Below are 26298 nucleotides of genomic sequence, written 5' to 3'. Positions count from 1 at the left end.
GTGAATGTCAAACTAAGGCAAAAGCAAGACTTTATAAACTTTTTACGGTTTCTTCTGTTTTTTCTTTTTCCCTTTTTCATGGGGTTGAATTATAAGCTTCCTTTCTTCCCGACTAAGATTCCCACCCTTAAACAACGCTGCGACATTTTTCACATGGCCAACAGTTTCTGTTTCCTTTACTTTGCATTATTTTGTTTTTAATCAATGATCAAACTAAGAAAATAAAATTGTTGCTGCAAATATCGTAATGCCATAATCATCAGAGCCACTATGATGCTTCCTGTCTCCAGAAAGAGGACCAAGTACGAGGCTTTGGGCTGGGCCTTACAGTGTAATGTAAACTGATAAAGCTAGCTCCCGATAGGCAATTTGCATATCCGGTCGAAAGACAAAAATCGGTAGCATTGTCGATATTATAGCAATTGTACAAAATGTCAATAATATATACGATAACCATATACAATTTATTAATACAACTTATATTTTACAATATATCAAATATAAATATCAAAAGAAAAATCAAATACAAATATTTCTCCTAATCTTTTTGCTTTTTTTTTTTTTTGCAATTACAGTAGAGATTTATATATATGTTTACTAGATTGCACTTAGAATTAAAATAATTTTTTGAAGAATATACTCAGAAATATGTTAAGACTGAATAAAAGGGTGTAATTCTACCTCCACCCCATCCCACCCTTTTATCTTTTTTTTTTTTTGTTGCTGTCTTAAAACAAAATCTTTTAGGATCTTAATTTCACATTAATTAGTTACAAATAATTGAAGAAAATGGGGATGGAGTCATGTTCTGGCTTATGATGTGAACTCCACGAATTATTATTAGGTTTTGAGGGCATGACTTAGGCAAAGTGGACTCTTTCTTCCTAATCATTTATAAACAATTCATTCAAAATATATATATATATATATATATGTATATTGAACACTCACAGCATGTCGTTGTAAACAAAGTCAGCCACCCATCCTGCAATATACATTGTGCGATTGACAGTCGAAATGTTGAAAGCCGAAACCTTTAAATCATTTCATATTTTTGTCATTTTCTTTAGACATTTAATTATGTTATCCAAGTTGTCTTGTTAGGCGATTTTTAACGCTTGGTTTATATTAAACCCTTTTTTGTTTACCACCTTTGCTGTAAAGTAAATCATGCACTTATCCTATATTTGCCCAAAGTCATAGTGGACGGCTCCTAATTTTTCATTGTGTGGACTGGAGGGGAAACGTTTATTTTCTTTTCTTGTCTTTTACATCAAACATAGGAATGTTATACAAAAGTAAGAGACATTTTGAAAGGGTGCTTATTATTAAAATATATATGATCTATCTTGTAGAATATTTCATTTGGTTGGTAAAGATCGTATGAAGTATGATAGAATTATAAAAAAATTGGCATGATATCAACCACTTATTAATTATATAGTATAGTGATTTAATTTCATTCACATCAAAGGTTTTTTTTTTTAATTTAAATTTTCAATATTGGCGCACAAGTTGTCTAAATAAAGGATAAATACCAATGACTAGTGTCCCAAAATTGTGTCATGTCCAAGTTGGAGGGATGCCCCAAAAGGTAATTCGATGACTCCCTTATGTCATCTTGATGATGTCTCTCAACAATAAAATAATGTGGTAACTCAAAAATTCAAACAAACAAGCTCCTAGAGATAATAATAATAATAATAAATATAGAAAACATGCTAAAAATAATTGACATTGAATTTCAAGTGATGGGTGGACAAAAACATGTGGCATGGATCTTAGTTTAGTTGTCAGTACTAAGATGGGATTCAGAATCCCAAGGGGCAGGTCAACCCACCATTATATATCAAAGATTCATGTACCCAAGACCAAGCAAGAAGCACTCTCTACATTTATAAATTATTAATTAATATTGATATTAATCAAAGGGAACAACCTGCTTGTCTTGGCTGGCGGAGAGAGTTGAATCGAGCCATTGGCAGGCCAAAATAATATATAATAATAATAATAATAATAATGATAAAAAAAATTGTGGGCAGAGCAGATTGGCAATCAATGCAATTTCAGTCGCCAACGACCCGTATTTGCTAGGAAACATAGTTTCTTAGGGAATTAATTTTGTAAAATAAATAAAGTTAACGAATCGTTGACATGTTACATGCAAAAAAAGTAAACGAATTAGGCTACTTAGAAATTTTGCATTATATTCTCCTTTATTAAAACCAACTTGTTGGCTACCATTTTGTGGTATCAATTCACCTTTAAGCATGTGAATTTGTACGTTAATAATTTGACTTACTACTATGTTTTTTGTACGGATTCCGTGGAAACATTCAACTTACATGGCAAGTTCATTACCTAGAGAAATCTTATCGAAATAAAGCTTGTAAGATGGTGCAATCTGAAAATTTGAGACTTTAATATAAAATTGAAATACTAACGTTTCCAATTTACTAAATAGAAATAGATAACACCTAAAAAATAATAAAATTTACTATATCATGTAATTTGATAGTTGATACTTATATCTTAAAAATCAGACCTTAAATTTAAAGAGAATTTTTATTGGAGAGTTTATCTGGCTTTGGCGCTTTGCTCAAACCCGCCAAAAACTTTTAGCCGTTTATGACCGTTGCTTCAACGATGTCAACAGCTTTATTACCCAATTAAACACAAACGTAAAAACAGAGAAATGAGAAAATGGCTGCTGCTGCTGCTACTTACAGCTCTATTATTCTTGGCAAAACCCCAGTTTTTCACTTCAAAAACCCACAAAAGCTCTTCAGTAAAACCCTGATTTTTTATTCTCACAAATCTCTAGCCCCCTCAAACTCGTTGCATTCCCAACGAGTCAACTCACTTCACCCAAAATCCTCCACTCAGACTCGTCATCCCATCCAAGAACTACTCCTTCTCCTCGCTTTCTCATTGACCCTTTTGTGTTTTCGTCTTTTCTCCAATGCCCTTTTGCCCGATTTCCCTCTTCGTTGGCAAAGCCTCATTGCTTTCTCTCATGAAGCTGAAGCTCAAACCAAAGCTTATCCTAAACATCTATGGGAAGCCATTGTTGCTTATGAGGATCGTCGCTTCTTTAGACATTTTGGGCTCGACCCAGTTGGGATTGGTCGCGCTGTTTTGTCGTTTTCGGCTCTTGGGGGAGGCAGCACCATAACTCAGCAGGTTAGTGTGTTTTTTATTTTTTGCGATATTTTTATGTAGACGAAGTGTTTGATAGTTTTACTCAATCAAGTGCGTCTATTCATTTAATTATGTTTAAAATAGCGGCCGCTGTTTCATTTAATTTATCTTTTTCCTTCTTTATTAAATGTGGGTACATGTGAAAGGCTGAAAGGCATTTGACTTGGGCTACATACCCAAAGTTAATTTCTCCATTCTTATAAAAGTTTACCCCTTCTGCAAGATTCAAATATGCTACTTCATAGTTGAAACCTTGAAGTTTTTAATCGTTTAAGTGTCGCCTTGGTGACAAGAGTTTGATTAATTATTGAGACTTGAGAGTGAACAGAATATAGGTATTGAGGAACTTGTGAAGTGTACGTACTAGTATCTGCAACATCATGGTTTCGGAATAAAGAAACCACAAATTAGGACAGACTGGTAAGGAAACATTTACTTGGTGGAATAGTTGGTGTTGGGTTGTATTCTTTTCTTCCCTCTTTCTTTCCTTTTCTATAGAAGGGTGTAATTTAAATTAGTTGAGGTTAGCATGTAACTCTGTGAAGGAAGGAAGATGCTGAAAAGGAATAATATAGGTGGGAAAGGTGGTATCAATGCATGGGAACACCTATCCGATTAGAATAGATAAACAGTTTCTAAGGTTTGACCAGCACTGCATTTGTCATATTTTACATCCCCAGCTGATGTTAGCACCAAGTAAATCATTTACTTCTACCAATCAGGATTTAGAGAGAGAGAGAGAGAGAGAGAGAGAGCTTCCTTGGTCAACGCATGCTGAGTACCAGCAATGAAGAAAACCATAGAAGACATATTCCAGCCTCACCAACAAGGCCTCCATCATTACGGACTCCTCTTCATTCTTTTCTTCATCCTCTATGGGATCCTTCTTATTCTTTATCGTTGGTTTCCTGTTCTTTCCTTCTGTCTATGGTACTTCTTTCTCAGAATTTGTCTACCCAAATTTCAGTGCTTCATACTTTCATTTCATTGACAAAGGTGGAGCATTCTTGTTCTCTCGTAATGGAACATTCAAAGCTGCTATCCATAATCCTGAAGCTCAAACCAACTTTTACTTGTGCGTTATACATGTTGAATCCAATACCATCATCTGGTCAGCTAATCGTGATTCTCCTATCTCGAACTCTGGTAAAATAAATCTTACAATCACAGGAATTAGCATTGCTGATCCGGATGGTAATCTCAAATGGTCAACTCCACAGTTACAAGCAACAGTTTATGCCTTACTGCTGACTGAGATGGGTAACCTTGTTCTGCTTGATCAATTTAATGGTTCGCTTTGGGAGAGCTTCCACTATCCAACAGATACAATTGTAATTGGACAACAGCTTCCAGTTGGGGCAAATCTGTCAAGTGCTGTATCAGAAAATAACTTGTCAGCTGGTGATCACAGATTCATGATTAGTGCTTCTGATGCAATATTGCAATGGCATGGACAGGCATATTGGAAACTGTCAATGGATACCAAGGCCTATATGAATTCAAATTATGTAGTGGAGTATATGGCAATAAACAAAACAGGCTTTTATCTCTTTGGTCACAATGGATCAGCTGTTGTAATTCAGGTTAACTTGTTGCTGACCAGCTTCCGGATTGCCAAGTTGGATGTTTCAGGTCAGTTTACTGTGAGTAGTTTTTCTGGTGGTAAATGGGTTCAGGAATTTGTTGGGCCAATTGATGTTTGTCGAATTCCAACCATCTGTGGCAAAATGGGATTGTGTCTGGGTGACTCTACCTCAAATGCCTCCACTTGTTCATGTCCATCTGATTTCCATTCAGCCTCACATAATATTGATGGTTGTTTGCCAAGTGATCGTTCTTATTCCCTACCGACTGCTTGTGATTCAACCAAGAACTTTAGTGAGACAAATTCTTCGGCTGTTTCATATCTGAGTCTAGGTTCTGGTATGAATTATTTTTCTCTTGTTTTCTCTCAGCCTATAAGATATGGTGTGAATTTATCAGTTTGTCAAGATTTATGCTTCGGGGACTGTGCTTGCTTGGGAATTTTCTATGATAATTCTTCTGGCTCTTGCTATGTGCTTGAAAATGACTTAGGCTCCATCATATGGAGTGATACAGTTGAAAATGATCTTTGGGGCTATGTTAAAGTACTTTTTGGACCTACTTCAACAGATTCCGGTGGCAACAATGGTTTTAGCAATCAAAGAAAAGAGTTTCCCATAGCTGCTATTGTGCTCTTACCTTTCACCGGGTTTTTTCTGTTAGCTGCTCTAGGATTTCTCTGGTGGAAAAGATTGATACTAAACAGAACTGGAGAGATAAAATTGGGCCACCTAAACTCAGTTTCTTCAGGAGATCTGGATGCCTTCTACATTCCAGGCTTGCCACAAAAGTTTGATTATGAAGAGCTAGAGGTGGCTACTGATAATTTTAAGACCAAAATAGGGTCGGGTGGGTTTGGTGCTGTATACAAAGGTACACTTCCTGATAAAACCGTTGTCGCAGTCAAGAAGATAACAAATCCAGGCATCCAAGGAAAAAAAGAATTCTGTACAGAAATTGCAGTAATTGGAAATATTCACCATGTCAATTTGGTCAAATTGAGAGGATTTTGTGCCCAAGGGGGACAACGGTTCTTGGTGTATGAGTATATGAACCGGGGCTCACTGGACCGAACCCTCTTTGGGAGTGGGCCGGTCTTAGAATGGCAAGAGAGATTTGATATAGCACTTGGAACAGCTCGTGGACTTACATACTTGCACAGTGGCTGTGAACATAAGATCATTCATTGCGATGTCAAACCAGAAAATATTCTCTTGCATGATCATTTTCAGGCAAAGATCTCCGATTTTGGGCTCTCAAAGCTTCTAAGCCCTGAACAATCCAGTCTGTTCACAACAATGAGAGGCACTCGTGGCTATCTTGCACCTGAATGGCTTACTAACTCTGCGATTTCTGAAAAAACTGATGTTTATAGTTTTGGGATGGTACTGCTTGAATTAGTGAGTGGAAGAAAAAATTGCTCATTGAAATCACAAAGTCATAGCATCGATGTTACCAACAGCGGTGGAGGCAACTCCTCGTCCTCGTCAGTGATGGGATTGGTTTACTTTCCACTATTTGCACTAGAGATGCATGAACAAGGTAGATACTTGGATCTGGCAGATCCAAGACTTGAGGGGCGGGTAACAAATAAGGAGGTGGAGAAATTAGTGCGTGTTGCTTTGTGTTGTGTTCATGAGGAGCCAGCACTGAGGCCAGGTATGGCCACTGTTGTTGGGATGCTGGAAGGTGGGATTCCTTTAGGTCAGCCTAGAGTGGAATCCTTGAATTTTTTGCGCTTCTATGGCCGCAGATTTACTGAGGCTTCCATGATAGAAGAGGAAAATGGGAATAGTGATTTCATGCTATACCAACAGGCAAATGCTTCTCAAAGCAGTACAACTGGCTCAAACACTTGCTTTTCTTATGTCTCTTCACAACAAATCTCTGGCCCTAGATAATGTGAATTGTTGTGACTTGTGCAGTTCGTGTATAGTAATTGTTAGTGAATGCGAGGGTGTAAGGTGTTTGTAATTGGGAGCTAAACTTAGTCACTATTCTCTGAACAAGAATTGAGAATATTGTTGTATGTCTCCTCAAAAAATCCAAATGCAAGGTGGATGGTTGCCTGTATTTCTATTCGGGTTGTATAAACTATTTCCTTGAGTAAATATTAGGATCATCTGGAAATCAGATGTTTGTTTTGCCTCTGTTTTTTTTTTCGAACTTAATGTTATTGTTTTGTGTACTATTGCTAGACCTATAGTGTGACGACGGCTGAAATTTTCTAGGGTGCACCTGCCAGGCTGCTACCTTGCTAATTATTGCTTTATTTGCAAACTATGTGGTTCCAATGCTGATTTGTTCTTTGGTAGTTTAGTTACATTTTTTCTTTTTTGCGTAGGCTAGGCTCTTGATTTACCAACCTCCTTCCAGAACATGTTCTTTTTCTTCCTCTAGTAATTTCTGGGCTGGAGCTGACTTTGAAAGGAAGGCATGAATTATGAATGGAAATGGTTATTAATTTTGGTCTCCTTCCTTGTATACAGGATGATTGAAAGTTTGTTGTTTAATTTTGTCATGCAACTGTATCTTTGTCTTTGGTTCAGTTGTGACAATTTCTGGGTCTGTTCAGGGTACGGTTTTGCTGTTTGGCCTTTAATGCTTTTCAAGTAAATTCTTTAGCCATTTGCTTCTTAGCCTACTTCAAGCTGGCAGTTCAGACTTTACCAGGAACATTAATTGCAATTTATTGCATTCTTTTTTGTTAATGCCTCCTTTTTGCTCAATGACAATGTTAAGATATTTGGCCAATTGTGAGGAATTATAGTCTTCCATAAAATTTTATTTCTTTTTTATCATATTTGATATGATCTGAAGTTGATAAATACCACTGACAAACAGTAAACCTATTTTATCCCATAACACTAAGGAGGTTGTCTTGCCCCTAAGCTCTTTCAAACATTTTAGGGATGTATTCTGGACATATCAGTCAGCTATTAATATGCATTTCACCCATACTGCAGAATGGATCTATATCTGTATGCTTGTTTGGTTTAGGTTACATTTTGATTAGTGAGATGATAATCTATCGCTCTTTTACTCCTTTTGATTTCTTGTTATCACCGGAAGCCAAGCTTTACATAAGCTAGTATTTTGGAAATTGACCATTTTCTACTATTAAAATTCTGGAAAGGGATTGAATGCAACCAATGCTTGGAGTTTTCGTTATTATTTTAATTGATTTGAGCAGTATCTTTTTTCATCAAATTTTGTTATCTATGATAATTCTCTGGCGATCCACATGGCAGCTTGTCAAGAATACTTTCCTGAAAAATGAGCGCACATTCTTGAGAAAGATCTTGGAGATGGTGTTGGCACTGGCATTAGAAAGGACAATGTCAAAACAAGGAATACTGAGCTCTTATGTTTGTAAGGTCAAAATCTATGTCACATTAACTATGTGGTGTCCTTTCTCTCTGCAATTTGTATTTATGCATGGGCTTTCTTAACATTTTTATTGAATGGATTCTGCTATTTGAATGCACTCTCTTCCTGGCATTCACAAAAGGTTGAAAGCAAAGCAGCAGAATTGGAGCCCCTTGTTTTGTGATTCATAGATCTTGACATTTGCAATCTCACAAGGCCTTTGTATATTACAGATATACTGGGGGCATGGTATTAATGGCATTGAATCAGCATCAAATTTATATTTTGGAAAGCATCCATCTCTCCTGAGTTTGGCAGAGTCTGCAATGCTTGCTGGACTTATACCTGCACCAGAGCTCAGATCACCACTCAGGGATAAGAGCAGGTTTTAAACTACTGCTTCACCAAAATCAATCCTGTTTGTAATAATCATTCTCTGTTTCTAAACTTTTCAAGTGCTTTCTGGTTCAAGCTGTACGCTTGGAGTTGGAGGTTTGCCTTTAGCTTTACTTTATTTGATTTCAAACCTTTACCAAAACAAAAGAAAAAAAAAGACAACCTAAAAACTCACTTCTGTCTTCATGAATGGTAGTGGCAAGACCTTCCAAGCCAGAGTTTTGAAAAGGATGGTGGAAGTCGGCTCTCTTGATATTGAGACGGCACTTTCGATCGTGAGACAGCCACATTACCTGCATCTTAATAGGCCAGAAAACACAGATGGACTGTCATACCTGTTTTCTTTCTTTGGGTTGGTAAGTCAAATCTTCATTTTCTGTCCTGTTAGATGACCATCAATTGCAAATAAATAAAGTCAATTAAAAAACTCTCCTAAGTATACATCGTATAACATTTTTTTTGAAGAGCGTATACCTCGTATAACATTAATGTGAAACTATAATAAAATTATGTTTAATTTGCTTGATCCACTAGCTCTTGAACATTTCAATAATCTTCTCATATTGTATTTCAACTATCTGATTGTTTCTATGAAGTTTCAGTACCACATAGTAGTTACTCATTAGTTCAGTTCTTATGTCTAAGGTTGTCTGCTTGTTTGTTTCTTAGGGACTTGGAGAGAACAACAAACTCAATCAAGCCGGTAAGGAATCAACATGCGAAGGTACATGGGACTGGGAAAGAGAAAGCAAAATATGGGAAGTACGTGAGGAGATGGAAAGATGGGCCGCAAAGGTTCAGGTTCCGTGCAGAACTTCAGTAAAAGCTTCTCGTTTGAAATGAAAAGCAGACCACTTGCCTATATATGATTAAGGCTTGTAGTGTTTCTGGCAATGGAAGGAATTCACTCACTATTCCGTTCTGAAGAACTAGAAATTCCCATTTTGAGTTCCATTGCAACAAATATTCCTTGATTGAAACTGATAGTGAGTAACTTCAGATTAAAAGCTTTCCCATCTTCAACCAATTGACATTGGCAATTATGCCACTTGAATACCAATACATTGCCGAAATTGAAATGGATAAAGACGAAGGAATGGTTTCTGATTAGTTGGTTTTGGGTGGTATAATCAGTATATATCTTCTTGACCTTTCCAAATTTGAGCTGAAATTGACCATGGAATCCGTTGGAAGATCTTTTCTTTTATAGATACGAAAGTTACTGTTTCAATTGTTCTCAGTTTTGTCATGTTTGTTATATATGACAATCTGTATTCGGAAGCCTATTCCCAATTATAAATTCTTGACCCGAATCTGTGTTCATAGTTTTTGAATCTGTTGCGTAAAGATGAATATAGAGTGACAGAAATAAGTGTACATTGCAACAATGGGATGGAACTTATTGTGAAACATTGGATGAATGACAATCGAAATTACCCTTAGCAAATCCAGGGATAACACATCACGAATTGATTTAGAACTAAGCCAAGTCCTAGAACAATTCTTTGCATGAATACAGTAGTTATTTTAAGGCATATTCAAAGACAACCTTCATTGAAACTACTGTCACTGAGGGAGCTTGTTGAATTTCCGGTATCGGTACTCGGCAAATGTTTTGGTTGAATATTTAGCTGGGTTTTGCTCGTTCACAAGCCCTGGAAGTGGTCCGATCATAGCCTCATGTGGAGGTGCGCAGAACACTGCCCATGACATCCGAGTGCGGTCTTTGTTAACTACACTCCTATGAAGAACACTCTTGTATTTCCCATTGCTCAGAACCTGGAAAGACAATCAACACCAAAAGTATGTCAACTTTAGCATTGTCACACAACAGATGAAAAAGGAAAGGAAGAAAAGGAAGGGCATTTTAATATACCTCAATTTGGTCGCCAACATGGACAAAGAGCGCATTAGGCAAGTAATCAACGGCAATCCAACTGCCATCTTTCCAAACTTGAAGGCCCGGAACATCATTAGGGACAAGCAAGGTGAGTGCAGACATGTCTGTGTGGGGTTCAACTCCTAGGGCTAGATGAGGTTGAGGGCATGGTGGGTACATGTTTATTTTCATTTCCAGTTCTATTTCTTGATCTCCCAAAGGGGTCGCCAGAGCCATTTTGTCCAGACCTAGCCCCTCAGACAAGAGCCCCAACAGCTCACCTGTTATTCTTAGCATTTCCTTGCTGTATTCTTCGTTGACTTCCCTGTGTTACACAGATTGTTTTTAGCCATTGTTAAAAATTGAACTAAAACACACACGCGCGCACGCACACACCCTGCAAACACTAACGAAATGAATTTTGTATTAATATAGGGCAGTATGCTCATAATCACTTGAGTTGGTCATGTTAGGCTAAGCTTTTCATTCTGAATAGTTAATTCCTTTCTTTAAGAAAACGTTGTAAACTCCTAGAATTACTATAAGTAAAAGATATACACAGTTTGGCTTAAGCTACCAAATAGCAACTCTTATCGAAACTAGCAAACTGATAAACATTTCCATTTTAGAGCAGGCAACAAAACTGTGGATTCTTTGGCCAGACTCGGAAATATTGCAGAACAATCTGATTTATGTTGCCTCTATTGTGCTTTGCAGATTTTTTTATTTGGGTTACTGACTCTTTGGGGTTTCAAGCCCACACTTTTTGTGAACTCTATTTTGGAGGGCACTTCCAAAATACCAACTCTTATCCAATCAACTGGGTCGATCACTCCAAATAAACTAACAAAGTAGCATAATATAAACAAAAGAAAGTTTAATCGACCACGGTGCTATGATAACAAAAAAACATAATCCCCTGAGACCCTGGCGAGCCAGCAACTTGAACAAATGATCTAAGGAAAATATTTAAGCAAGCAAAGAATAGTTAAAGATGTTGTATACCTGTAAGAAGGAGGGTGCTTGGGCCATATATCATGATTGACCTTAGAAGGAGGAGACATGAGATGAAAATAGTAGTCAACCCACTCAACCTTCTCTTCAAGGTTCTTAGTCATTTTTGTGCCATACCCTTCAAACTTGCCTGATGAGGGATCATTTGCATAAGCCTCCTTTTCCTTCTGCGGCAGAGCAAAGAACTCCTGGCCCACTTGTTGCAGCCGTTTGATCAATTCAGGAGATAACCCATGGTCAGTTACCAAGAGAAACCCCCATTGGCTACATGCCTCCGAGACCTCTTTGACAAGGACATCACGAGGCTGTGAGAGGGAGATGACCGGCACAGTAACCCCTTCGATGGGTTTGCTGTTCTCTGGTCGCTCGTGGGCAGGGCGGATGAATTGAGCAGGGAGTTCATTGAGGCCGCCGAAGGCTAGTGCTTGCACTCTCTCAACCTCCATTGAATTCCGTATCTCGGAAAATGCTATCAAAGGTTTAAATGCCGTTGGGGCTTATGACATCAACAAACGTGAATGCAGTCCCATTATATAGCTGAGTTGATGAAGTCATGAGCGTTCCACAGGGACAAAAAGAGTAGTTGGCTCACCAGCAAACCACGTGCCATGAAGTCTAAGCGTATCTACCGGTCACATTAGTTTCTACAGATGGGGAGGCATGATCTCCTATTGCCCAAATGGAAAAAACATGGACCGAATTGGTTGCCCTCTGGCCTTGAGCTTGTATGACCTTGAGCCTTGTATCACCATAATTTGGAAATATTAATATTTAGACTTCGTATTATAGAAAATATAATCACTAGCCATAAAAGGGATGGAGTCCAAAAGAGACTCCCAATTTAGATTCCATAATTGTTTTTTTTTTGAAGGTTGTAGTTCATTAAAAAACAGAGAGAGCCAGAGGAGCTCCTCTGGGAAAAGTACAACATGAATATGGTCTGTTACTCACCTATTTGGGGTGTAACAGACCTTAGTCATCACAAACCCAACACCAACCCAAGATACAAGAAAAGCTCAAGCGTACAAGCCAACAAAACCCTTCCCAGAAACAGAACATCACCCCTACCTTAGCCCTTCCAAACGTCAAACAAAATAAAATCCCAGTACCCTGAGAACAAAAAGAGCAGGGTTAAAATCTGTACCCTCCCTTCAAAGTCCACACATGCCTAACAACCTTACAAAACATGGAGGGCCATACTGTGCAACCCAGATCCAACAGGTGGTTGTAACAAAAAATAACCCCTGATCCAAAAATATTCACAATCTGTGGTTGCCCTTCAAAAGAGAATCCATCATCATTATCTGTACATCAGAAAGATTAAATTCCATCCCTCAATCCCAGAAAAACCAAAGGTATAACCCTTCACTGGCACCATAGCCTCTTAAAGGTCAAAAGCAAGCAACAACAATCTCGAAGCCTCTCAAAGAAACGCAAAACTCCAGGCACAGACCTACCCAGGAAACCAAAACAACAACAAAGAAACGTCAACCATTTTGGCAGCAGACAATCCAAACACAAAGAACCACCAAGCACAGCCACAAAAACACAGACACCAAAGACCCATATACCCTCTTTAATCGTACATATTCAACAAATCAACCTGGCGTTGCACACCTCCCTTAGCCAGACTGTCAGCAATTTGATTAGTTTCTCTATTAGATGTGTTTAATACTAATCACATGGTTATAAAGCATGTTACTTGCAATAAATGTGATCAAAGCACCAACAAAAACACTATTAATTATTCGATATCAATGCCGGTGAACTCGGTGCCTCGGTTTCATCTTTCTCTTATCGGACGGGGAGAATTCAGACGTGACTTTGAACAATGTGTTTGGTTCCAGCTGATAAGGCACTATTTGCCTAGTTGACGACAACATGGAATTCAGAGCACGATTAATTATGTTTAAGTTTTGCCCTTCTTAAGGGAGGAGTGTCAACCATTATACCATGAAAGAGGTAACTAAATAACTTTTTGCTAAAATATGAAAGCGAAAAAAAGGGGTTGCAAAGTTTGGTGAAGGTTTCCACAAACCAAGAAGGATTTCACTCTAGAGATTCCTAACATATGACTTGAAACTAGGGGCGCTTCCCTCTTTCTTTCCTACCCATAAGTCAACGTTTTTTACAATCTTGCTTGTAGGTCAGTCTGAGAAAACGAAATGTTGCCCAAACCAATCCAAAAAGAGACTTTGGAGTTGGGAGGGAGGGAGGGTTAGGTGCTAGGTTACTAACCAACGACACAGCAGAACCTGTCAAAGATAAACTCTGTAAAATCAATGTTCCTCCGGCCGTTGTAACATCTAAAACAAATGCAAATTGGGTTAAACTAACGTAAGTCCACATGTCTACAAACAAAAGCAAGATCAATAAATCTGCAATGGAATAGAAAGAAAATATGCAGAGAGCCTTGGGATTGTTTAATGAGCATGTCCATGACTTTGTCTTTAAGCAACTGTCTTATTCAAAGGATTTGCAAATCCATCAACAAGATTAAATAAAGATTGCGTTTAGTATATTGTTGAAAATGTAATTGTTTAGAATATAACTTTGCAGCATTTTGTATAATAAGGGAAAGTGATGATTGTAGGAAATGTGATTGTTAAGAAGATTACATTATAATGTTTGATTTGTAAGCATTTGCTGAGAATGTAATGTAAATTGATAAAATTACCTTATGTATAAAAGATATATAAGTTGAATAAATTTATAATTTTTAATATAAAATTTTACTTTTCAATTTTAAGCTATTAAAATAATAAATAATAATATTATAAAATAATATAATATTTTTATATTAATTATTTAAATATTAAAATATGTAAAATTACTAAATATTTATTTTCACCTTAAACTTATAAAAATAAAAAATAAAAAAAATTATCCAAAGACAAATCTATCGATAGATCATATTATCTATCGATATATTATACTATCTATCGATAAATAAATAACAACTGTCAAAAGTTTGAATGTAATCTATTAATAGATGTTCTCATCTATCAATATATATTTTAATTTTAAGCGTTCTCGACGCTTGCACCAAATATCTTTCTTTCTCAAATCCTTTCAATTTCTTAATAAATTTTCTCGATTCTAATCATTTAAATATTTCTCTCTCAATTTCGGCATCAAAAGCATAAATTTTTATCAAAATATTGTCAAATTTCTTGAAAATGTGAATTAAGGTTTCTTAAAACTCAAAGTCTCAATTTCTCCAATTTTCAGATTTGGTTGTGAAATTTGATCCAAATGTACTAGTGGCACACTACCCTTCATACGGACTGTAAAAAAAAAAAGAGAAGAAGGTAAGGTGAGAAGAAAGAGAAAAAAGCAAGAAGCAAGAAGGAGACGAAGACAAGAAGAAGAAAGTGAAGAAGGCAAGAAGGAGAAGAAAAGGTCAATTTAGAAAAAAAAATGTGAAGAGAAAAGAATGACATTCCTTTCTCTCATTGTAATATGATATTGTAAGCACATTACATTCTCCTTTGACCAACTAAACGCTGTTAAGTGATTATAGGAATGTCTTTCCCTTACACCAAACCAAATGCCCTCAAAATTTAATGATTTTCTTCCTTAGGATGAGTTAATGACAATGTTAAAGGGCCAAGGTCGTACAAGTTTATACATAATTCGGCTCAATGTCTTATGCCCGAATGAACTTGTCTGGTCAGTGGGCAAGATGGGCCAGCCCATATTCTTTTAGATGGTTCGATTATTTTCAATTTTTTATAAGATTTAATTTTGTCATTTTTAAAAAAATTATAGATCAAATTTATTGTAGAATATATACATATATATTTATTTGATGAATTATTATAGACATTATCACTTTAACTACAAAGTGTTAACTCATAAATATGTAGAAGTAGAAGTTTAAAATTCTTTTAAAATAAATAGTTTTAAAATTATAATTATTTATTTTTTAAAATTCTTAATTTTTAAATTTATTTATTAATAAAATGATAAAATTTGATTAGTTAATAATGTATAGAATTTATATGTAGATAGTACATTAAATATAAACTTTTTATCATGTATTTTTAAATTATTACAATTTTATCATCGTACATTTTAAATTGATTCAAAAAAATAAAAAATAAAAATATTTTGTAGAATATTATTTTATTTTTTCAAGAAATATTTAAAATATTCTTTTACTGTTAATTTTAAATATATTTTAAATTAAATTAAAATATATAATGATAAAATTAGGCATATCACGTTGAGATATGTTTTATTTTTTATTTCAAAATGTTTTCCGTACCACTTGGACTGGAAAATATTCATAAGCGCATCCAATCAGAAGAAGACACGTATACAGAAATTCTTGATGAGCCAATCATAATCAGTCGTCCACAAACGAACTTCAAAAGTCAGCGAAACATTAAAAACACGGCGATAAAAACATCGCACTTTGTCTCTATAAGTTTTCCCCTTCTTGGAAAAGAAGAGAAGACCCTGGAATTTTTCCCATGGCTTACGTTGAGCGAGGTCTGAATCTTTTCTCTGTTTTCTCTAGTTTCTTTTTTTAATACATAATCTTTTAATTTGATTCGAAATCTATTGCCAATTGTTACTCTTCTTTCTTATAATTATAAGTTTCCATTTTTTTTTTGGATGTTGAAATCTGATTTGTGGGAACCCTAGTTGGTTACTGGAGAAGAGAAGGAATGAAATTTCATATTTATAAAATCGATCAGATGATGGTGGATAGTAATTTTTTGTGAGTTGATGCAAATTGTGTTTTAGTCTATGATTCGACGATGAATTTTGATGAGAATTGTTCAAGTTTTGAACAATCTTGAAATATTGGCCTTTTTTAATATGAATTTGATTGTGTTATTCTTGTTATGCGGTTATCATACAGCTGAATCGGAGTTTTCAGACTGTCTTGGGCTTAGTTTGACTATGGTGAAAAAGCCCTCCCCCCCTCCCTTTGTTTTGTAGCATTGAAAATCTGTTCCAATTAGAAATTTGGAAGCCATTCGACATTGTGGTTGCAATCCAGTGGAAACCTCAGTTTTTAACCAAAGCATAATGCACTAATGACAGTGTTTGTAGTGCTTTTCATTGGAATCAGCGCAGTTCATCCCTAAAAATTTCTATGCTTTTGTAAAATTCTTCTCTTTGAAATTTCTACCATTTTTTTTTCTTTTAGAGATTCAACTTTGTATTTAAGGAGAGCCCATTTCATTAACCTCTCTGCAGCTTTTGTGATTTATTGCTTCTAGTGGGTGGTACTGGCTAAAACTGTGATATTTGAAGACAATTGTTATCTTATTCCTAATGCTATTATGAATTCAAAAGATGTTCTATATGCTCTTGTAAATGTAGGCTGTGAGGGTGTGTGTGTGTGAATGTGTGTGAATGCAGCATGTTTAGTATTTTTCTGCTCTCAGCAGGAGGCTTGGATGCCTGTGGCCTTGAAAGCAATGAGCACCTTCTTCCTCTCTGGTTGTTTTTTTTGGGAGGGGGGGGGGGGGGGGGGGGTGGAGGTTTAGTTTATGGTTTAGATGTTTTTGAATGCCATAAAGTCTGATATGCGTTATTAAATTTAATCAGTATCTTCTGAGTATGTCTTTTATGTAGTTGTATTAATTATCCATTCTGTCTTGATTGATTGTGAAAACTGTTGCTAATATTCTTAAACCTTTGCGTTGAGATTTTAGCTGACAATCATTGCATAGCATTCTCAGCTACATTAATTATTTGAAGATAAGCTATGGCATATGGCCTTGATGATGACAAAATTGGCTTGTTTCATCACTTTAGCATATTGCAAATTTACCATGGAGACTTCCCCTCTCTTCATATTATCATAAAACATTGTTCGTATATGGTTGTTCAGGTGTTGTGAAATCAAAGCGAACAATATGGCGACTGAGAACCATCACTGATTTCTTCTGGGCAATTATCAATTTCATAGGAGTGTTTTTTTCAACCATGCTCTCGGTAAGATTTTCATTATCCTTTGTCAGTGGTCAATATATTAGATTTTTTTTAATCTGCATCAATCAATTGGAAACTTGAATGTTGCATGTGCATCAGATGGAAAAGTCAGATGCCTACAGAAAAGGCTCTGGTTCAAGCAAGAAATGGGATGGTGGTCCGGGAGGACCTGGAAGTGGACCATATGGTGGTGGCGGTGGCCCTCGCCGACCGCCACGTGGACTAGACAATGTTCGAGGAATTGACCATAGTATGTGCTTTAACTTTTTTCTTTTTTTTTTTTTTTTTGGCTCTGCTGGGTAACTATCAATTATCTGTTGTTTGTCAGCAGCCATGCTCCTCTTTCTTTCTTGTTTTCCCTTTTTGTCCACTAAAAGAAATTGTCTTTTCTGGTGCTATATTTCAGGTTCCCTGCCTGCCTGCGGCTCTTGCTGCGGTGGCTAAGTGCAGCATATCTGTTGTGCAGTACACTGTTATGTCTGAAGTTCTCTTAGTTTTTGTAACAAATTTCTACGTTTTTAATGGTAATAGATTGCCTGTGAAACAGAGAACTTTAAACCTCTATAAACAATGATGCTTTTGTGTAGTCTCAAACGTTTATTTTAATGATCTTTCAGCAATATATGTTGCTACAGCCTACATGGCTGGAGCGGTCTTTATAAAACTGGTCGATTTGTTTCTCTCAAGAAACATGGTTCATTAGGTTTTTTGTGTGTAAAACTCTGTCGTGTTGCAAATGCATGCTCCCATGAATATCAATTTAAAATTGGAAAAATGCTTAAATGACTGTCTGTCATTCTTTAAATGACGGACAAATGCCAGCAAAAAGTTTTGATTCTGAGATACCAGATACAAATCAATCCGGCTCAGAATGCATTGTTAGGTTTCTTAATTTTCAATTATCATTATTATTCGATAGTTATTTACGGAAATGAAAAGGTTTAATTATTTTTACATAATTAAAAAATTATAATTTAATTTAATTAAATAATAATGAAAAATTTTTATTACATATTTATTAAATTAAAAAAATAAATAAGAGACATTATCACGAGTTTGAATTTAAATATAATTTTGTACGATTTTAAACTCTGAAAATAGAATTTAAATAAATCTATAAATCACAAGTTTATGTTTTCAATATAAAAAAACATGCTTGATAAGTGATGGATAGAAGTGTTAATATGGACTGACTCGATTTAACTCGACCTAAACTCTTGTGGGTTGAGAAAATATGAGTTGGGTCAAGTCATTTCATTTTTTACATGGACCATCAAAACTTAACCCAGTTCACCCCTTGTCAACTCATGGGTCGGGTTGGGCCTACTCACTTTTTTTTTTTTAAATTTATTTTTATAATTCTACCTAATAAACTCTTTATTAATAAAATTATTCTATAATTTAATTTATAAATTGAATAATAAAAACATGTTACAAACAAATAAATTACACCAAATATAAATAAGTAAATAAATTACATCAAACATAAATAAAGTTTCAATTTTTAATACAAACTACAATCCCATAAATATAAATATATAAACAAATAAATAGAAATTTCAAAACTTATTTATGTCTTTCCCAATCCTCATTCTCAATCAAAACATTTGAATCTTGTTTAGACAGTCTCGATGTCTCAAGGTCAGAATCTTTATCAATTTATCATTTAGTATTCATTTCCATAAAGAAAAAGAAATCGTGAATTTCAATCTTAATTAAAATTATTAATTTGACAAGTAACAATTAAAAATATTAAAATATATAAAATAAACAATACCATTGGTAACTAAATTATTAATTTTATATAACTAAATATATAAAATTATTAAATTAACTTAAATTATTAATTTATTTTTTTTCTTTTGGCCTATAGGGCTAACTCGTCCCAGCTCGAGATAGCCCACTGATCAGATGGGCTGACTCATTTAGGTCTGGTTCTAATATAGGCTTGAGTTTTTAAGCCCAACCCACCCCACATTCAATAAAAATAAGCTAGCCTAATAGGCCAGGCCCATTTTAACAAGTCTAGTGGTGGAAGATCTATGTTTATGTACCCAATACCCACCTCATATTTTATTGACGTGGGATCCGTGACATTCTATTTCACCCAATTACGCAACGCTTCCGTTGCATTGACTATTTACTAGTAGACGAGAGGAACTTTTACACTAGTCCAAGTCTACTTCGACCTTTATATCTCTTATGAGGATCTACATTAGTGAAAATTAGAATTTGCTTTAATACCACTTGTCACAGGTCGAAATTTAAACCCAACCCCGTATGGTCTTAGCTCTAAAAATAGAGTTTAAGTAAGCTTATAAATCACGGTCCACGTTTCCTACTTAAAAAACATGTCTGATAGGTAATGGAAGACCAATATTTATATACCCAAAACCCATATCATGTTTTACTGATGTGAGATTTGTGACAAATAAAATAATAATAAAAAATTAAAAAAAGAAAAAAATTATTCAAGATTATTTTATTAACAATTCAAAAAATTTCACAATTTTAAAATAAAATTTTTTAAAAAGTTAAATATAGGTATTCTAATCAAACTAGGTATAATTTTTTTTATTGTTTTTCTTTTTTTGTTCCTTCTTTCCCTTCCTCTCGATTTCTCACCACTGGTATCGAAAAACATAATAATTCTTTCTTTTTCTTCCTCTTCTTTCTTTATTTCTACCTTTTCTTTCTCTATCTCTCTCTAATAACTCTAAAATATAAAGTTATTTGGTCTAAATTTTAGCTATTAAGCTGCTAGGGTCTTGAGTTTTAGCATAAATATTAGGTGTTTTTAGTTATTTATTTAATTATGTTAATTATGTTGGGTCAATTGAATTCAAATTATTTTAGGCTAAATTAGATGTGAAATTACTTTAAAAAAGCTAATATTGATTAAATTGTGTTTTTGAAGATGTGCTTTGAAGAAGGACTTTTAATTGGATTTGAAAAGTGCATTTTGGGTGCAGACTTTCTCTGCATATGTCTAGGTATTTCAATCACAACTCTCTTTACAGAACTCCAAATGAGCTGATTCTTTGATCATTGGAAAGCTAAGAGGTAGAGCTACAATTCTTATGTTTACAAATTTTCCCAATTCTGCCTTTAACAAGGAGGAATATGCATCATAACTCGACATTGTGATGCTAGAAAGCCAGTGCTGTGGCGCCTTTGGTTTGTAAATACGCCTTTTCAAAGATTGGAGTATGAATTGGACTGAAATTAGGTTTGTGAGCCCTATAAATACATCCTTCTGAAGCCAAATTGAGGGGGAATCGGTTTTATATTATTTTAAGAGGAGATTAGCTGCCAAAAACTCAAGAAAATATGATCAACCGTGGAAGATTGAAGATTATCAATCTCTAATTTTCTTTCTCTCTCTAGTTTTCTTGTTTCTTTTGTTTAAGATGGTTAAACTCCATTGTTTTATGTTCTTCATTTTCATTATGAGTAGATAATTTCTTTTTTCTAGGATTGCAATTGAACTCATATGTAATTTATATTTTTAATCTCTTTCTTATTTATTTTCAAAGGGATTGAATTGTTTATTCTAATATGTTTTTAATACTTTTAATTGCTTGATTACCAATTAAATTAATCTAGAAACCTAAACATAACTTGGGAAATAGAGTTTAGTGTAGGCTAAAATTGAAATAGCATATGATAATATTTATTTACTTGAATGAATAAATTGATTTGTGTATAGGATAAAGATATATCTCTATGTCGTATGTAGCCATTATTAGAGCCTGAACATAATGAGTTTGTTTTAAATGTAATTCACATAGAAATATCGTGTTTTGATTAAAATAGATATTTTTATAAGAGTTTCGAGAGAGTCTTATAAATAATTGAGAACTCTAGGTTAGCAATTAAATCTATTGGAATAAGTTAAGAGAGAAAGGTAAGATTTAGACGAAGTATAAGGGATATTGTGATCTTAGGCTTTTTTAATTTGATTTTTACTCAATTATATTTTTGCTTTGATTTTTAATTATTGATAATTAGTTTTGTTTTTGTTAATTAATTTCTAGTTCAATTAATTATCTATTTTGAGTAGTTAGATAAAACTAATTTGCTTTAATTATAGTACTTAGTAAAACTTTAGATCAATTCTTTGTGGGATCGATACTGTACCTACTATTATATTATTTGTTCGATACGTATACTTGTATAGGTAAAAATTTTAAACAATAAGTTTTTGGCACTGTTATGCGAGAATTGTTTTATAGAATTGTTGTTAATATTAATACCAAACAATTTAGTCTTAATTCAATTTTTTTTATTTATTTTTAGGTACTTTCGATTGAAATGATGAATTATTATAACTATCAATAATCATCTGAACAATTTGTACCTAAAGGGGTTGCTAGTGATTATGCAGTGGATCCAATTAGTACTTTGGTTGCCCAAGTATATGCTTTGTCTTAAAAAATTTACATGAAGATTAAATTGTTTGGTATTAATATTAACAACAATTCTATAAAACAATTCTCCAGTAACAGCACTAAAAACTTATTGTTTAAATTTTCTACCCACGTAAGTATACGTATCGAACAAATAGTATAATAGTAAGTATAGTATCGATCCCACAGAGAACTAATCTAAAGTTTCACTAAGTACTAAAATTAAAACAATTTAGTTTTATCCAAATACTCAAAAATAGATAACTAATTAGCAATCTTCATAGGCACAAATTGTTCAGATGGCCATCGATAGTTATAATAATTTATCACCTTAATCAAAAGTAATTGAAAATAAATAAAAAAATTGAATTAAGACTAAATTGTTTGGTATTAATATTAGAAAAATTCTAGAAAATAATTCTTCGACAACGGCACCAAAATCTTATTATTTAAATTTCTACCCACCCAAGTATACATATTGAATAAATAGTATAATAAGCAAAGGATCGATTCCATAGAGAATTGATCTAAAATTTCACTAAGTATTAAAATTAAAATGAATTAGTTTTATCTAAACACTCAAAAATAAATAACTAATTAAACTAGAAATTAATTTACAAAAACTAAACTAATTAACAATAATTAAAAATCAAAGCAAAAATATAATTGAATAAAAATCAAATTAAACAAGCATAAGATCACAATATCTCTCACACTTCATCTAAATCTTACCTCTCTCTTGACTTATTCCAATAGATTGAATTGCTAACTTAAGTCCTTAATTATTTATAAGACTCTCCAAAAAATCTTACAAAAATATTTACTTTAATGAAAACACTAAATTCCTTTGTGAATTGAAATTAAAACAGACTCGTTATATTCAAGCTCTAATAATGGCTACATATGACATATAAATATATCTCTATCCTATATACAAATCAATTTATTCATTCAAACAAATAAATATGATTATATGTTATTCTAATTTTAGCCTATACTAAACTCTGTTTCCCAAGTTATGTTTAAGTTTCTAGATTAATTTAATTGGTGATCAAACAATTAAAAGCATTAAAAACAAATTGGAATAAATAATTCAAGTACATTGAAAATAAGCAAGAAAGAGATTAAAAGTATAAACTATATGTGAGTTCAATTGAAATTCTAGAAAAAAGAAATTATCTACTCATAATGAAAATAAAGAACATAAAACAATGGAGTTTAACCATCTCAAACAAAAGAAACAAGAAAACTAAAGATTGGTTATCTTCAATCTTCAATCTTCCATGGTTGATTTTGTTTTTCTTGAGTTTTTGGTGGCTAATCTCCTCCTAAAATAACCTAAAATTGATTCCCCTCAATTTGGCTTCATAAGGATGTATTTATAAGGCTCACAAACCTAATTTCAGTCCAATTCAGACTCTAATCTTTGAAAAGACATCTTTACAGACTTGGGGAGTAGCGATGTCGACTTGTGATGCATTTTTCTCATTGTTCGAAGCAGAATTGGGCAAAGTAGTTAACATAAAAGTTGTAGCTATGCCTCGTGGCTTTCCAATGGTTCACAAATTACCTCATTTGAAGTTCTAAAGAGAAAGTTATAATCGAAATACCAAAACATAAGCAACCTAGAATGCTCTCTCCAAGTCTAATTAAAAGTTCTTTAAAGCTCACCTTCAAAAGCACAATTTAATCAATATCAGCTTTTCTTAAGCAATTTAACATCTAACTTAGCCTAAAATAATCTAAATTCAATTGACCAAACATAATTAATTATAATTAAATAAACAACTAGAAATACCTAAAATCTATGCTAAAACTCAAGAACCTAGCAATTTAATAGTTAAAATTTAGACTAAATAAGTCTATATCATAGAGTTGTCATATCCTCAAACTTAAAATTTTGCTAGTCCTTGAACAAAACATAAAAGAAAAACTAAACAAATGCAAATCCAATTTAAATGATGAAATCAACTTAAACAAACAAACTAATTAGAGACAAATAATAACAAATAAATGATCTCCATAATTTCCTCAAAAGTATATGTATAAACCTCCAGTTCAAGATAAAATATAAGCATAATTCAAGTTCATATTTCAATTCAAATGCAAGCTTATTTTCAAATGGATTTCCATGTGTGTGTGAAATCTTGTGCAAAAATCATCATAATTATCCGGATGAGTTTATGTCAATGGACAATTTCAAATTAGTATGAGAACTCCATGGGTTTGCTTTTCATCTCTCTTTCCACTGATGTAGATGAATACTAAGTCAATGATCAATAGGCTTGTAATGTATGGCTAGGGTCAAGGTAGGATAAAAGATAATAATTTGATTCAATTCACCTGTGAGACCTTAACCCTAATAGACTCATAATTAAGCATAGATGTAATAACACAGGCTGGGGGTAGCTTCGTCATTTCTTCTAAAAAGCTCCCAGAAGAAGGGTTTATGGTATTTTAAGGTCTAAATAGGCATAATAAGATATTTTGGGTGCCAAGGAGATAAGAGGAGGTAAGAGAACATTTTTGGAATAAAATAATATTAAAATATTAATATTTTATTCAATGTCAAAATTTTTCATGAAGAAGGAGTATATGGTCAATCTAAGTGGGGGGGAAGAAGAATGAAAGAATTTTGGAGAAAAACGACGTTAATGGGGTCGCGTGTCTTTATTAAGTAAAGATAGGGCGAATATTTTAAATATTATGGGGACATCGCGTTGGAGTACAAATTTCATACTTTGTTTGTACATGTGTAGAAGAAGGTAATAGAAGGAAATTGGAGTTAAATGAGTGTTGGGAGGACTAAATTAAAATGGAAGGAAACAACATGGGCAAAATAGTCATTTTGCACCCTGAGTCAAAATTTTAAGTTTTCGTAAAACTGAGTAGTTTAGACCGTTGTGGACCTTGTCCCAGTGTTAAAAGAACAAAAAGATTTCACAAAGGATTGGAGAAGAACAAGTTAACTTGCTAAAGTGTATTTTCGTAATTTCAAAGGGAATTTGATAAGTTTGGCTATAAATATCTTCTTCTAGCAACTTCTTGAATTTCCAGCAGCTCATTTTCTTCTTCTCCTCCCATCTCACGTTGGTTTCTCCTCCATGGAAGCATGGTATAAAAACTTCCTAACTTTCTCTCTCTAGCTCCAATTTTCATGCTTTTGGTGCACCCTTTCATAAATCCTTATGCTCTTCCACACTCTCTCTCTTTAAAACCGTTGAAAAATCTTGTTTCCATAGTTTCTCTCACTAGTTAGGTGTTTAGAGAGAGAAAGAAAGAAAAAAAAAGCCCTATAATAGCTTGGGAATTGTTGGAAAGAAATTCAAAGTTACTAAACTATCAAGGTAAGTAGTAAATTAGCATTGGGTTTTAAGTGTTGATAATGTTTACTGATTGAATTGTGTGTTTATTGTTGAGATTGTGTATTGACTCTATTGTGACTAGGATAGTGGGAATAGATAGCCATTTAAAATAGCAATTGAAAGCTAGCTAAGGGGTAGCTTTTAGGGTTTATAAGTATGAATTGACATTATGGTCATGTTAATTTGATGGTAGGTTCCAACGAAGCCCCATTATCCCAATTGGATCATTGGGGAGGTTAGAGTTGGCTAAAGGCTCAACTACTACCGGTGAGTGAACTGCATCTCAAAATCATTTTGGGATCATGACTATTTTGTACAAAGAACTTGAATGATTTTATACAACTTTTTCTTAAAACAAATGCCTTGAGAACAAGCTTTTGCTAAATGGTTTTAAGTTGTGAAATCTGGTTGTTATGGATTCATACACTATTTCATTATGATGATATATATATATATATATATATATATATATATATGTATATTGTGCATGATAATTGACATTGTGTATGATGACTATAACCGTGTGTGTGCACGATGTGGGGGACTGCACATGCCGATGATGATGGCAGTGTGGGAGATGGATAATGATAGTGCCCGTGTGCATGATGTGGGGGGATGTACACGATGGCACTGATTGTGCACGATGTGGGAGGATGAACATGATGGCGCCGGCTATGTGCACGATGTGGGGGGATGTATATGAGTTGAGTGTGATTATACTGATATTGGTGTTTATCTATGCATTTATATATATACATCTATGTTTATGAAATCAAAGTTCATGAGTATGGTATATGGTTTTACATATGTGAATCTTGCATGTTGAACATTGAAAGTTGCTAAGTATTGTCAAATTTGTGTTCATTGCAATAAGGAATTTGGCTACAGCGAAATGGATTTTCGCTGCCGCCAGAAATTCTATGTGGTGGTACAGTACTATCATTTTGACAGCAATTTTGACCACCTTTTGATTAGAACTGGGCAAATTGGTAAATAGTAAAGTCGTAGCCCTGCCTCTTAGCTTTCTAATGACCCAACAATCATGTCAATTGGACCCATGTAGTGGAAGATATGCTTGAAAAACCGAACCACATACAAACTGAGAATGCCTTTTTTTGCAGTGAGA

At 34.0% G+C, this 26298-nt stretch overlaps 4 protein-coding genes across 4 annotated transcripts; 3 read left to right on the top strand and 1 right to left on the bottom strand.

Moving 5' to 3' along the window:
- Positions 1-2662: 2662 nt before the first annotated feature.
- Positions 2663-9781, top strand: LOC18592293 (uncharacterized). The gene is made up of 5 exons (XM_018125781.2): positions 2663-3183; positions 8037-8162; positions 8388-8539; positions 8747-8906; positions 9220-9781. The coding sequence occupies exons 1-5, from the start codon at positions 2704-2706 to the stop codon at positions 9391-9393; spliced, it is 1092 nt and encodes a 363-aa protein (XP_017981270.1). The 5' UTR covers positions 2663-2703; the 3' UTR covers positions 9394-9781.
- On the top strand, positions 3199-6930 carry LOC108663118 (S-locus lectin protein kinase family protein). The gene has a single exon (XM_018125780.2). It carries the CDS (start codon positions 4077-4079, stop codon positions 6684-6686), a length of 2610 nt encoding a protein of 869 aa, XP_017981269.1. The 5' UTR covers positions 3199-4076; the 3' UTR covers positions 6687-6930.
- Positions 9782-9910: 129 nt separating the features above from the next.
- LOC18592292 (flavonol synthase 1-like) lies at positions 9911-11959 on the bottom strand. The gene is made up of 3 exons (XM_007018933.3): positions 11435-11959; positions 10427-10754; positions 9911-10329 (listed from the first exon to the last, which is right to left on the bottom strand). Exons 1-3 carry the CDS (start codon positions 11887-11889, stop codon positions 10117-10119), a joined length of 996 nt encoding a protein of 331 aa, XP_007018995.1. The 5' UTR covers positions 11890-11959; the 3' UTR covers positions 9911-10116.
- A 3829-nt stretch (positions 11960-15788) lies between these two features.
- LOC18592291 (glycine-rich protein) lies at positions 15789-18062 on the top strand. Its single transcript, XM_007018932.3, has 4 exons — positions 15789-15940; positions 17298-17401; positions 17498-17648; positions 17805-18062. Exons 1-4 carry the CDS (start codon positions 15922-15924, stop codon positions 17840-17842), a joined length of 312 nt encoding a protein of 103 aa, XP_007018994.1. The 5' UTR covers positions 15789-15921; the 3' UTR covers positions 17843-18062.
- The last annotated feature ends 8236 nt before the right edge of the window (positions 18063-26298 follow it).

Source organism: Theobroma cacao, chromosome 8, assembly GCF_053813885.1.
Source record: "Theobroma cacao isolate CCN51 chromosome 8, ASM5381388v1, whole genome shotgun sequence".
Taxonomy (NCBI): Eukaryota; Viridiplantae; Streptophyta; class Magnoliopsida; order Malvales; family Malvaceae; genus Theobroma; species Theobroma cacao.
Note: the sequence above shows the minus strand (reverse complement) of the source record. Positions and strands in the feature narration are given on the sequence as shown.

Bases quoted from the DNA above. Each gene is read 5' to 3' on its own strand.
- LOC18592292 (XM_007018933.3), bottom strand. From the start codon at position 11,889: ATGGAGGTTGAGAGAGTGCAAGCACTAGCCTTCGGCGGCCTCAATGAA. The intron at 10,755-11,434 runs GTATACAACATC...TGTGTAACACAG, and splicing joins AAGCACCCTCCTTCTTACAG to GGAAGTCAACGAAGAATACA. The intron at 10,330-10,426 runs GTATATTAAAAT...TTGTCTTTCCAG, and splicing joins ATGTTGGCGACCAAATTGAG to GTTCTGAGCAATGGGAAATA.
- LOC18592291 (XM_007018932.3), top strand. The intron at 17,402-17,497 runs GTAAGATTTTCA...CATGTGCATCAG, and splicing joins TTTTTTCAACCATGCTCTCG to ATGGAAAAGTCAGATGCCTA. The intron at 17,649-17,804 runs GTATGTGCTTTA...GCTATATTTCAG, and splicing joins TGTTCGAGGAATTGACCATA to GTTCCCTGCCTGCCTGCGGC.
- LOC108663118 (XM_018125780.2), top strand. From the start codon at position 4,077: ATGGGATCCTTCTTATTCTTTATCGTTGGTTTCCTGTTCTTTCCTTCT.
- LOC18592293 (XM_018125781.2), top strand. From the start codon at position 2,704: ATGGCTGCTGCTGCTGCTACTTACAGCTCTATTATTCTTGGCAAAACC. The intron at 8,540-8,746 runs GTTTTAAACTAC...CATGAATGGTAG, and splicing joins CCACTCAGGGATAAGAGCAG to TGGCAAGACCTTCCAAGCCA. The intron at 8,907-9,219 runs GTAAGTCAAATC...TTTGTTTCTTAG, and splicing joins TGTTTTCTTTCTTTGGGTTG to GGACTTGGAGAGAACAACAA.